Source organism: Pseudopipra pipra, chromosome 7 (genome assembly GCF_036250125.1).
Source record: "Pseudopipra pipra isolate bDixPip1 chromosome 7, bDixPip1.hap1, whole genome shotgun sequence".
In the NCBI taxonomy this organism is placed as follows: domain Eukaryota; kingdom Metazoa; phylum Chordata; class Aves; order Passeriformes; family Pipridae; genus Pseudopipra; species Pseudopipra pipra.
This window is the reverse complement of record NC_087555.1, coordinates 33,467,310-33,481,190: the sequence shown is the minus strand read 5'-3', so window position 1 is coordinate 33,481,190 and position 13,881 is coordinate 33,467,310. Positions and strand designations below refer to the sequence as shown.

General features: G+C 42.4%; 1 protein-coding gene across 11 annotated transcripts in view; it reads right to left on the bottom strand.

Annotated features, from left to right (window-relative positions):
- Positions 1-5,487: 5,487 nt before the first annotated feature.
- Positions 5,488-13,881, bottom strand: part of R3HDM1 (R3H domain containing 1) — a 48,768-nt gene continuing 40,374 nt past the window's right edge. For 8 of the 11 annotated variants that reach the window (XM_064661576.1, XM_064661578.1, XM_064661582.1 and 5 more), the window contains 6 exons: positions 13,603-13,770; positions 10,411-10,580; positions 10,057-10,207; positions 8,740-8,819; positions 7,885-7,969; positions 5,488-6,905 (listed from right to left, as the gene is read on the bottom strand). In XM_064661576.1, coding sequence (XP_064517646.1) covers positions 6,553-6,905; positions 7,885-7,969; positions 8,740-8,819; positions 10,057-10,207; positions 10,411-10,580; positions 13,603-13,770 — 1,007 coding nt within the window. In that variant the 3' untranslated portion in view covers positions 5,488-6,552. The remainder of the gene's footprint in view (positions 6,906-7,884; positions 7,970-8,739; positions 8,820-10,056; positions 10,208-10,410; positions 10,581-13,602; positions 13,771-13,881) is intronic. The other 3 variants (XM_064661580.1, XM_064661583.1, XM_064661584.1) reach the window with 2 other exon arrangements.

Below are 13,881 nucleotides of genomic sequence, written 5' to 3'. Positions count from 1 at the left end.
GCGCCGGGGGCACCGCGCATGCCCAACGGCCCCCGCGCGCCTGCGCTCGCGCCCCGGCGAGGCGCCTCCTGATTGGCGGCCGCTCCCCTCCCTCACACCGCCCTCGGGCCGCCGCCATGTTGGAACTGCGGCAGGGGCGGTGCGTCCTTCGGTGAGGGAGGTGCTGTGAGGAGCCGCGGAGGGAGCTGCGGGGGGCTCGGCCTGGAGAAAAGGAGGCTCAGGGCTGACCATGTCCCTTTCTACAACCACCTGAAAGGAGGGTATAGCTAGGCGGGGGTCGGGCTCTTCTACCAGGCAGCAAGCGACAGGATGAGAGGACACAGTCTTAAGCTGTGCCAGGGGAGGATTAGGTTGGACATCGGGAGTAATTTCTTCACAGAAAGGGCGATTAAACACTGGAATACTGTGACCCGTTCTGGGCTCCTCAGTACCAGGACAAGGAGATACTGGAGAGGGTCCAGCAGAGGCCACAAAGATGATGAGAGGTCTGGAGCATCTCTCTGATGAGGAGAGACTGAGGGAGCTGGGGCCGTTTACTCTGGAGAAGTCTGAGGGGGGATCTCATTGATGAATAAAAGTATCTCAAAGACAGGTGCCAAGACAGTGCTGCCCAGCAACAGGACGAGGAGCAATGGCCATAAACTAAAACACAAGAAGTTTCACCTCAACATGAGGAAGAACTTCTTTAGGTTGAGGGTGGCAGAGCCTTGGAACAGCTGCCCAGGGAGGGCATGGAGTCTCCCTCTCTGGAGACATTCCAGACCCACCTGGAGGCGTTCCTGTGTCCCCTGCTCCAGGTGCCCCTGCCTTGGCAGGGGGTTGGACTGGGTGATCTCCAGGTCCCTTCCAACCCTGACAATCCGTGACTGTGTGGGGCAGTGCTGGAGAAAGGGGCACACACACCCCCCACGTGCCCCTCGTGTCCCCTGGGGCTGCGAGGGCAGGATGGACACGGCCAACCCCCAGTGCCCGCCCTGGGGACAGCAAAGGTGTGACCGAGGGGGAAAGCAGTGGGGAAAATGACAGAAATCAGTGCTAAATGGGACAAAAATAGAGTGAGGTGTGCACAGATCCTCCATGAGAGGCAGGAGGTGAGGCCAGGACATCCTCCTGCTCCCAGGCTGGGACAGCACATCCCGCAAAGCAGCCACGCTCCTTGATGGACATCTCACAGTAATGAGGACAGGACAGTTCATTTCAAGTGCTCTGGTAATAACATTTTGGACAAAATGGTCCCCCCAAGCATTTCTGAAACACCATTAGGACTGGGACTGTGTAACTGGGCAACTTGCTCAGGCAGATACTGTCAAACATTGGAAGGCCAAAAAACACGGAGTCTCTCAGCCTGGAAAGCCTTTCACTGTTGTACTTTGTGTAACCTGGAGCTTAATTAGAGAAGTCACTGGATAATGACAACTAGAAAAACCCTACAAACCAATAGTGAAAAAAATGCAAGTCAGTGTTGACAACAGTATACAAAAGCTGTTTTACCTCTCTCAAGATGCAGCATGTGGAAAATGTGTCAGTAATCCTGCTCACTGCTCACACACATGTTGTGCTTCTGCAGGGCTTTAAAGGAGTAACCATGAGAACATCATTCTGAGTGTTTTTTTGTTATTGTGTTTTTTATTATTATTTTGTATTTTTTTGTTTTTTCTTTCTTCATGGTACAAAACATTTGATGGCAATGCCAGAGGTTGGATGATATTAAGCTAGACATTTTTTGGGGGGGATGAGCAAAGAGACATGTCTGTTACAGGTGCATGGAGAGGAGGAGTAATGCTGTAAGGTGTGTTGGTATCAACTCTGTGAGGAATTTGGATGTGTTGCACTAATTCTCGTGGCTTTTCCAACAGCTGCAGTTTGCATTTACTGCATCTCATTTGAAATCCTAAGTTGGAAGCCAAGTTCCATGGGAAGGGTGAGTGAAGTGTTGAGCACTGTATGTTTTGGGAATTCTCTTGCAAACATGATTTTCAAAATTTTTGCCACCACTTGAAACAAGGAAGAAATTCTGTTTAAATGTGAAAGAAGGGCTTACTAATGACTGGAGAGGTAACTTTTGTGAAGGTGTGCAATCTTTTACATCCTCAGGGACCATTTTTATTACACTCTTAGATAATTACAATTTTAAAAATGTAACTCTCTAACTGTAGAGTCACTGATTGCTGCTGTTGGATGTGCCTTTGCTGCTGTAATTAATCTGAGAGCCCTTACTGCCAGTGTCCCTGGAAAACAGCAGAGGTCTGCAATTTGTAGGCCCAGGAAAAGGAATGGGTAGCAAGTAGAAAGTTTTACTGAGAACTCAGAAAAAACAATTTGGCAGCTGCAGCATTACCTGGGATTCAGTTCCTTTGGGGAGTGTCTGTGTTTTCAGCCATTGGTATGGGACACAATGCAAGACAGTAATTTGCATTCTAAGAGAATAATTTTTTCTCCCCCAAACAGCACAGATCCATTTGCATTAAAAAGGAAATATTTTTATTAGTGAATTCCTCTTTTAAATTGTTCTGCTGCTTCACCCTGAATCAATGGTTCATTAACCAGTAAAAGTATCAGTTCAGGCCAAGAAAGAAGGCAACAGCTTTGAGTAGCCAAGGAGTCAAGGTCTGATGTAGTTCCCAGACTGTGTAAATCAATGTGACAGGCTATGAGAGCACTTGGTAATGATGTTTCATTGAGTGACTATTTGGGAACTGAGAGGAGGGCAATGCTAATTAACCCTACAACAAGGGCAACAGTCAAGTATCAGAAAGCAGCAGAATGCCAGTGTCTCCCCTGAAGTTCAAATGGAGGCCTCTGTAATTCAACCTTCATGAAGACTGAGCTATAGAAACATTGAAGGGATTGAAATGAGTCCTTTCATAGTTAGAAATATATAAAAATTCCAGCTACAATAATTTTTCATGACCCATAACATCAAAGTGTTTTGGTCAGTTTTCTCTAAAGCTTCATCTTAACATTCTTTGCCTCAGGGCTCAATACAAGAACTTAAAGCCTGCACCAAGTTTCTATGGAAAAAATACATCATGGAGCTAAAGAAGTATTTAGAAAAGAAACTGGTTGTAATTTTGACTCCCTTTTGGTTGCAGGCTGTGAGGAGATTCTCAGGTGTGACGTTCTGATCTACCCAAATCCAGCATCAGGTCCATGTGCTTTGAGGAGCCTGCAGAGTATGGGACTCACATTTATTTTCCTAATTTTGAATGATCTTTTTGACTGTAATAGCACAAATGACATTGAATGTTCACAGTCCAGGATGCATTTTACAATATAATGTGTTAATTAAAAAATTAAAATCAAGAAACAGTAGCCTTTGGTGGATGAGGTAAAAGCTGCATTTGTTGATCTTTTCTGCTTATTCAACTACTTTCCCTTAGTTTTAAAAGTTATGACACGTTCCCAGTAAAATGAAACATCCTGTTTCTACAGCTCAGTCTTCATGAAGGTTGAATTACAGAGGCCTCTGTTTGAACTTCAGGGGAGACACTAGCATTCTGCTGCTTTCTAATACCTAACTTTTGCCCTTGTTGTAGGGTTAATTAGCATTGCCCTTAATTTCTTTTGCCACTATTTGCTTTAAAAATGGCTTTGATGTTAAATGACAGGCAGCTCAAATACACCACAGCACCAGAGGAGTTGCTGGGAACACTTGGGAATGCTTTACATATGACAAATCCATGCCATAAAGTGCTTTTATTTGCTTTCTAGACCATGATCCAAATCTATGGAACAAATATCATCATCATCATGGCTGGGCTTCGCGAACGGAGATTTAGGGGAACAAATGTAGTTCCAGAGGTTTTGCACATAGTCCCAACCTAGGCTTGTGTGGCTTAAGAGACCAGAAGGGGCACAAGTGTAAAAGCCAGGAAGGTACAAACATCCTGCTCACTTACTAGAGACAGCACAAAATCAGGAATAAACAAGACTGTAAAGTGGGAATATGTGAATTCTGTGCACACAGCAGAAGCCTCTGACACTTCTGTTAATTGTATGTATGTGGCTTGTAGAGCACAGCCAGATCAAACCCCAAAAAGTAACTGTCCCTGTGTAACGCGGGGAAAACACAGAAAGGGTGAGCAGCTCGTAGGGATTGGAAGGGATCACGTTCTGCATTAGAGTACAACTGGCTTATTAAATGCTCTAATTTTTTCTTCTAAGGCAATTTGCATTCAAGTTTACAACTTACTTGATAAAAATGAAGTATTCCCTGGGCCTTGTTCCTAATCAGTGTATCCCTCCCCTCCCACTGTTTGGATTGCATTTCCATGCTTCCCTTGCATTACCTTTTCTTCTCTGGTTGTTATAGGGAAAGTTTATGCAATGAAGTAAGTCAAGCAACACTCAGAAACAGTTCCATTTGATGCAAGATATAGTTCTTGGGCTGTTGAGAATAGATGGGAGCTCTCACAGCCACTGACTACCCTTCTACAGCTAGGAAAAATCTTGTGGAATGTGATAACTACGGGAGAAGCTGCCTTGCCGGGCTGGGACACCTGTCACTGCAGACCTGTAACCTGTGAGCTACTTTTACAGGATTAAAACATAATCTGAAACTGGCCCTGGCAATCAGCAAGAGGGAGTTACAGAATGTGGGCGTTAGTCATGTTCCCTCTGCTGTTCAGAGGAGCAGGAAAACTGCACAAGCTGGGGCTCTTCCCATCTTTGGCTGTGGGTGCAGTGAACTACAGCAGTCCAGCAGGAAGAAACAAATCCCTCAGCAGCACAGGAACTCAAATGCCAAGTCCCATCCCTTTAGGAAAGCAGCCAGGGCTAAGCAGATTCACCTTTTGGCCAGGGGCTTGAAGCTCAACATTTCCCTCTCCGTTTTAGGGGACTATTGAGTGTAATTCACCTTTAGTCACGTCAATACCTGTTATTCCAGCATTTCCCAGAATTAAGTCTCATAAACCCAGTTTGTGAGGCTGCATCATTCCCAGACAGGTCAGATTTCTTAGCTTTCTTCCAAGTACTTCATCACATGAGGGACTCAAGAGTTGAACATGCAGAGGACTGTCCTTGCCACTTAACGATTGGTTGCTCGGGGATAGAATTTTTTTGTATAAAAGATGAAAATTAACGCACCTTAATTTTTTACTTTTGCTCTATAAAATGTTTTCAAACACAACGTTTACCTTGAGTCTCCACTTTCAGAAGTTACAAATGCACCTTTTACAAAGCAATAGCCTTAGGAAGTGAAGAAGTAGTTATAGCAACAAACCAGTGCCTGAGCTAAAAATAAAACCAGGAGCAGTCCCTTAGGGCATCTGAATAATTTCTCTTTTTTACTTATGTAGGGAAACATTTAAAAGTGACGGAGGGCAGGATAACATAGACTCAAGAGGAGGAACAGCAACAGTGGTTCTTTAAAAGGTTCTAGTATTTTTAAGTTCTTTTCTCACATTTCAAGGGATCCTAAGCACTGATGTGAGTTCATCCCGGTTTCAGAAGACTCCAGAAGTTTAAACAAGTGCACTGGGAAGGTTTGTGTTTGTAAACATTTATTCTCTTGAACTGAAAAAGGCTTGCATCAGCACACATTGTACAGACTTGCAAATTACACAGATTGAAAAAAGGTTTGTTTCATTTATGTGCAATGAATCTTTAATGTCCAGTGAGCATCTGCAAATGATGAAAACTTAAACCATTAAAAAGGTTTCCAGCACTTATCAAACACAATTATCTTAGCGTGAAAAGGAAGAGAGAGAGAGAGCCATACTGGTGGGGACACAATTAAAGTGCAAACATTTTGTCACTTGTGAAGATACATTTGAGTTTCTTCACATTTTCGCTAAAAAAAAATAATATTAAAATGTGATTCAGTGAACATTCTTTGTAACCCGTTCATATTCCCCTTTAAATAATTATTAAACTTGCTGGATCAGAAGCAAATCCTTTGAGGGTACAACCTTGTAATTTCTTTTGACATTGTCTGAGTGAATTGCAAAGGAAAATGACCACCTAAGGAGTTAGTTACTAAAATGATTTTTTTTTCCTTAAAAAAAAACTCAAAGAAAAAGAAAAAACGAAACCAAAAGGGACAAAGAACAGGTTAACTTGAAGATTTGGGGTAGTTTGCTAGAAAATGAATGTAATTCCTTGAAAATGGTTCTCTTTTCCCCTCCACCAATCCTCAGGTTCCTGCCTTGGAATGGACAGCTGTGTGCTGGCTGTGAAAAGGGATTATAAAATACAAATCTGCATATGGATTTTTATGAACATCTGCTGTACAATAGAACTTTGGATCTGATACAAGATTTCAAAAATATAAAACAAAACTACTATAAAAGTAGGGGGCATTTCCACAGCATTCCTCATGGAAAACTGCCTGTCGCCAAGGTGATTCCTTGCTATTGTCTGGGATTAACTCTGGAACTTTTCTTCTTCATCTTGCTGGATTCACCGGGTTATTTATTCTTCAATGGCAAATGTCGTGTGACAAGACATCCCAGGAGTCTCCATGCAGAGAACAGAAACCCCGTGACATCAAACCAACCCAGGAGGGGGGAACATGGAAGTAGTCAAGGCTGAGTGTCCGTGGTGGAACTGCTACTGAGAACTGGCCCTCTCCAGGCCGTGGAGGTCGTAGTGCTTCTTGCTGGTTCTCAGCCTGAACTTGCCCACTGAGGTACTGCTTTGCTTCTTCAGCGCGTTCTGCGCCGCCGACATGGTGGGGAAGGCGGCCAGGACCGTGTAGGTGGAGGCCAAGTCACTGGGCTTGGATGGCTCCGTGCTCCCACTGCCGTCCCCGCCGGAGCGGCGCTGCTGCGAGTGCAGGCACTGCGCGTCCCGCACCCACCGGATCTTCGCTCCCACTTTGAACAGTTCCCCAAAGAGCTTCTCTGCCTCCAGCCGGGTGATGCCCTCTGGCAGCTCAGTAATTTCTAGGACTTTCCCCACAGCTGGAAGGAGAAAAGCAAATGAATCTGAGTTGGTCGTTGTACTTAATGAGACAACACACACAGTGGGAAATGAGTTATTTCATGCTTGTATCTCCACTTGGCTGATACCAAAGGCACAGGCTTCCCATTCCTGATACTCCAGAGAGCCTTTTGCTTTCACACTTAGCACTGCTTACAAATACAGGTGTACAAATAGAAGCTGAGAATACAAAGAGGGTCCTCAGAACAGAGAGGGAAAGATAATAAAATCATCACCAACTCATTTTACAGCAGGTTTCAGAACTCACTAGAGCATCTCACTGGCTTTGCCTGGTAACCCTTCACACATCATCATGCCAAAGAAACTAGTCTGTCTTCTCTCAAAAAAATCCTCTCCAGTAAATTGCAGAATGTTACAGAGAAATCATTTTTTACTAACTAAGAGTTGATGGGAGGTAACACCCCCAGCAAAAATTCTTTGCAGTAAAGGTATGAAGATGCTGCCAGGTTTTATTTGGATGTGTCTTTACCAACTCCAAGGAGCTAACCTGTAGATCTCCTACCATGTCCCCCAGATCCATGGGATTATTTATATTAGAAGGGGGAAAATTAAAAAAGAAATAGCACAAATAATTTGTAGTTTACATCTGATTTCAGTTCCTATGCCAGTAAAAGGAAGCAGAGGTACCAATAATTAATATTTAATGTAACAATACAATAGAACTTACATCCAGTAAACTGACAAACTTGCTTTTCCTTTTAGCACTCCCCAATCCTGAACTTCTCTGGTCTTTTCTTCAGCCTTCAAAACTACACTTTTCTCATTTAATCTCCCTTTTCCCCTCTCTTCAAATCATGTCTTCCTCTCCATCCTTACGTTTCCAGTCTTTGCCATGTCCATTTCTGTCCAATTTTTCTCTCCTGTGCTTTTCTTGTACCTTCCCAGCCCATGACCACAATTCATTTTTCTGCAGGACTGTGTCAGTCAGCAATTCTGTACCTGGTTCTCCTGCCCCAAGATCTGTTGAAGCAGCCTTCTTTGCTGGTTTCTTTCCCCTGTTCCCATGTCTGTTCCCAGGTTGACACTGGAAAGATTGACACAAATGATGTTCTTTAGTGACAATGCATCAGTATCTTAACATTTCTAGTCAGCTCAGGGAAAAGCAGTGCCAGGAATGTCTGGAAAATGACCTGCACTACCACGGTACAGAAAAGATTTCCATGTCCAATTTTAGTTTTGTAATCCCGCAGTTGGGCACATTCAATCCTTGGCTCCAGAAGAAAGGGATAGGATAAAAAAATCCCCTTAAATCTTCTGGGAAGAAGAACCCCTGCCCCAGCCACCACATCCTGAGCTGACATTGGGCAGAACTGAGCAAGGCAGAGGCAGGGGGGCTGTGTGTCTTAAAAATCAAATAAATGGCAAGACTTTTCAACTTTGCTAACACTAATATTTTGGGGTTGTTCTTACAAGAAACAAACCCACTCTTTGTTTAGAAGTGCCCACATGTATTTTTTATTATATTTTAAATTGTTATTTGAATAAAAGAGAATCCTTTTAGCAAAGGGTCCTTTAGATTTTTGGAATTAGCCAGTGAATTGCTTAACATCAAAAAAATCCATAATCTACACTGTGCCTAAAAGCCAAACTTCAGACAAATGTTTCCACTTTTTTTTTTTAATACAACGAACAAGAACAACGGGAAGTATTGACACAGAATAAAAAATGATTGGAAAGCAAGCACCTTCCACTCAGTTGCTTTGCTAGTGCAATAACACATTCCCCTGTTCAGGGTGGTTATAATGGTTGTCCTAAATTTTTTCATTGTTGGCAGGAGATTGTTCTCTTTAATACCTGTTGGCTCGTTACTTGTCCTCGTAATAAAGATGGATTGTATTGCAGGGGTTGGCCAAGCAATGGGTATCTGGCATCTCCTTAAAGAGAAAGGTAATTAGAAGGGTTTTTCTGTTATATATGAAATCTTCCTCCAAGTTCCTCTTATGATGTTTGTGTTACACAGAAGAGAAAGCAGAGTAACTGTGCACAAAGTTGTGTTTGGCTGGGCTCACAAACCCACACCTGGCACAAATCAGTGTCAGTCAGTCACAGACTAGTCCCAAGATGAAAAGGTACCAGCTTTCTAGTATTTAAGGATTACACTGAAAGTTTTGCTTCATTGCAGTCTTATCTAAGTCCTCTCATTTCAAAATGAGCTTAATAAGTCCAAAGCTCCCCTCAGCATGCTAATTTAGTCATTTTTGTGGTTATATGCCTGATTAGAACCAAGTAAATTTTCACATTCCTATTTGTTGCAAGGATCCACAAAGACAATGCAACAGGAGTTTTTAGTAATCCCAGCAGATTAAGGATCTGAGAGGTGTGCTTGGAACAGGCCTCGTGGAATTTCTACAACATCTGAATACAAAGCAATCACATAAAGATTATGCAGCAGATAAGACAAAGACAGACAAGAAAACAAGGGTTTCTTTATCAGTGAGGAAGACACACAGAATTTTCTCTAACTTTTGTTTTAAAAGTAAATCTTTGTGTAAAACAGACCCATTAATTTTGAGTTTGGGAAGTTTTTGCTCATGACAAAGTGGTTTTTTACCATTTGTTTTTTAAACATTACCAACTATCCCATGTCAATGGGATGTTTTATGTTTTTCTGTTAACATGGCACCCGAGGACTGAAGTTCTTCTACAAGGAATTGTTTCTGTCTTTGGGTGGTAATGTCTGAAATACTAACAGAAGCAGCAACAGTACTAGAGTCTCTGGAGGCTCTGATCCCATCCTGTTGTTCTACAGAGCAATGAAGAATGAATGCTTGCTTAGGCAGTGGTTTGATCTCAGCTTGTGATTTATGGTTAAACCTTGAAGCTGAATTCTAGCAAACATTTTATTAACATTTTCAATGCTGAAATGGGGAATTTCACAGTATGTGAAAGCCAGTGTGTTACAGAAGCTCTCACACTAACAAGGAGATCAAACGCCTTTGAGAATGTGGGGGACAGTGTCGGTGAAGTTTTCCATGATGCCTGAGTGAATAATTTTGGCAATCCTGCTTCAATAGCAATACTGCTGAAGAGAGCAGAAAATCCCCATAGAACCTGTATTTTAAAACATTCAGATAGAAAACAGAGACACATTGTAGTTGACTGAAAATATACCTTGTGCAGGGACAAAAGGTCTAGAAAACTGGGACACAATAGAAAGAGGTGTTAAGGTGGGACGGATGTTCTTCATGTTCGACAGCTGAGCTGGTGCTGGTGACTGCGCCGGTGAGGTGACAGGACTACCTAGTTGAGGACTGTGCTGCAACTGAACAAACACCACATTAGTGTTCTAAAAAGTACCTACTTGAACAAGCTAAACAGCACCTACAGCCTTCAAAGGCTGAAGTGAAGTTAAAATAGGTTTACTTTCTTATTAAATGTATTCTGAGGAGATTTTAATTCTCCAAAAAGAACTTTTGAAAAACCGTGCAAAGGTGCAGTTCATGCAGACCGGGCACCAGCTCCCACCTGAGCAGCACCGTCTAAAGTGCTGAGTTCTGTGGCCTTGTGCCCCCGGGGATGGTCACAGTAGTACTTGCTGTGTTTCCTCTGCGGAGGGGACGGGTTCCGGGGCTGGGCATTGCTGGGGATGTTGAGCTGCATCATCACCACCCCCCCGCCTGGAGGGGGTGCTACTGCTGCAAGACAGGGAGCCAGAGGGTGCAGTTACTCATCACACATCCCACAGCAGGCAGCAATTCACAAAACTGGGAAGTAACATCAGGAATGTTTGGCTAAATAAGCTGCTCAGTCCCAGAAAACTAGAGCGGTACCTCCTGTACAATTACATTTCCACTATCAGACACATCTGCAATAGTAACTTAGAGAGGGCTTCCCAGAACAAGAAGAGAGTGGAGCCACAAACTCATTGCTGAGGATATTTTAGAAAGCAATCACTCTATTCAATAGTAGTTGGAAGTATTCAACGTTCACTGCAGTTTCTGTCAGAGCAATGTGTTGCAGGATGTGATATTATGCAAAACCAAGCTTCATTTAAAATTAGAAGTTTCCTGGTTAGTTTTACATGATGCACAGCAATGCAGACTACAAATGGTTTCTCTGCTAGGACGGCATCTATCAGAAAGATCTGGGATCAACCTTTAGCCTGGGCTCTCAGCAAGCTTACCCACCCTTACAAGTTCTCTATAGGAACACTTTCCTGGGCAGATGCTGCAAATGGATCCCACATCCTGCACCACTCGGGTACTGTGGGAGCTACAGCAATGGTAGAGTCAGGGGAGAACACCTGAACATCCAACACAGTTCCATGAGGCTTCCCACCAGGAACTGTGACAAAAGCCTGCCCAAGAGAAACCATCTTCCCCCTCTGGCCTGGCTGTGCCCCAGGTAATTTATAGAATGTTTCTTTTACTTGTAAATGGTTGTTTGCAGTTTCCTTCTCTGCTCTCCCCACTGCTCACAGCATTTCTCTGAAACCACGGTTAAAACACAGGGTTTAACCATCATTTAATCACCCATCTTTAAAGCAGGAGTCTGGAATCTTCTCAATGTAACACCACTGTCACCTCATCAGTTAGAACAGCCAGATACAGATGATAAAATGCATTCAGCTGGCATTTTTTAAAATGGCCTATTGTTTTCACTACCCCTGGGCTCCATAAAAACAGACTTCTTCAAAAACCAAACCAAACAATGTAGAATAATGAACTCATAGCATTAAAACTGCACCAGCTTTTGTAAATTGTATTCAGAAATATTTATTAAATTGGTAAATGAACTATTAGTGTTTTCACATCTATACTTTCTCTTTAAAGGCCAGAAGTTCTACCCACATGTTACAGATTGCAATGGAAGCACCAGATACTTGGCCACCTTTAGCAGAGGATATAAATTTAGGAGTCCCTGCAAGAGTGAGTGCATTGTGAGTATTTCTATTTTGTTGCACAGCAGAATAAAATACAGCTCTGTTTATGACTACTACATAATCAGAATAATATATAACAACAGCTTCCAAGTGGCAAAGCCACAGACTTATGTAGTCCTTATACATAAACCTGAGATGTACCAAACAACCTATATACACACACTACATTTAACACACAAAAATGGCACTCATTTTAATATTCTATGCATATATTTATAAATACTATAAATGATAGTTATTTCCATCTTACTGGTTTATAGTACAGTATTTTATTCTGCAGCATTCCAGCACACTCTTTTGATTTTGTTCTGTGAGAATGGAACACCCCACAAAAATGCTCCTGTCTTTTGAAACCCTTTCCATTTCTAGAGCACCATTTCTAAAAATGTGTCACAATCTGAAATGCAATTTAAACTGCAAAAGAAAACCTCATGTATCCAGAAAATCTTGTTCTTTCTACTGCTTGTAGTTCCACAGCCTTTCAGTAAGTGGAAATAAATGGAATTCTTTTCCTAAACAGGCATCCTGACAACATGAAGTGTCATACAACAAGTAAATCAGTTTGTAGATGCTTTAGCACCCGTCAAATCCCACGGGAAGGGAAACCCAGAAGAAATCCTTCAAAGCCTTGCCAGATTTACAGCCTGGTCCTCTGTAACACAACTCTGCTCCTTGTCTGTACCTCCTCAGTGTCCCTCCCTCAGTGGCCTTGATTCAGCACCTCAATGTCACTGAAAAGCATGTTTTTCTTTATTCTCTCAGAATCTATTCTCCCTCCCCCATAGATGGCTTTCCCTTTCCTCAAACTTCTTTAAATCACAGTTTAACAGGTCTGAACCAGGCCATCACAACTGCACAAAACCTGCACTTCCAGGATAGATTAGGAGGGCAGAAAAAAAACAAACTAGTGCAAGGCCCACTTTGGATATTCTGAAATTACAACATTCCAGAATTAAAGCCAAACAAACCTGAAGCAAAATGGAAACAAAATTGAAGCTGCCCATGAACTATATAATACACTGCTAATCCAGCTATCTTGCCACTTAACTGCATGTTATCTATTTACTCATAAACAGGTTCTAAAAATATCTTAAAAGATAATGTTTGTAGGACACACCACATCTGTAGCAGAATCTGGGTGACTGACCTAGGGTGGTTTCATCTATTGCTTGCTTGCAAAATCCTGACATAGCACTATTTGAGATTATCTCTTTTTTACCAAGCCAGTAATGTATCAAATTTCCTCCTGGCAAGATAAAGACAGTGCCACTGTGATCACAGGATTGTTCTAGAATCTCTTGTCTGGAGGCTCAGACTAACCCTAGTGCTCCTACCTTCCTGACCAGTTCATCAATGTTATGCTTGGAACTTCAGAGTCTTCAGTGTTTGGACATTAACAATTATAAAGGTTTCATGGATTGACAAGTTCTATGTCACCAGTGTTTTCAAACACATTGAGGCTGCTACTTACACCCCTTCTAGAGATTACCCAAGTTATTTGTAGATCCAAACCTTCTGAACTTGTTTTAAGTGCTTTGCTAAGTGACATTTACCTGCTGAAGGCTGCTCCAGGCTGGCTATTGTTTCATTTTAGTTCCAAGTTGTCATTTTAGAAGTTACAATAATAGCAATTCAGATGAAGAATTACAAAAAACTTCAGAGCTGGCCCTGGAGTTGCAGTTGTTGCAGCAGTTCTAGCAGTTAGCCATGAAATCTGATCATTTACAGCAGGTTCTAGACAGAATGGCTTAGATGAAAATCCCAATAAAATATACCTTTTTTTGGCTGCATGATGGACAGAGCAGTGGGTGAACTTTTACATGATGAGGGTGGAGACACTATGCTGTAGTGCACAAGGGAAGCAGCCTGTTGTGGCTTTGACTTGGATGAAGGTGGCAATAATGTAGGAGGTGATGGCTTCTGACTTGAGTGGTTGCTATAAACTATGGAAGTAAAAGCAGTAAATAAGGCTACCATAAAAACAGAACACCCCACACAGCTTCCAAGTACTTTTAGCTTTTCAGCAGGTCAAAAAGCGACCTCTCCTCTATCCA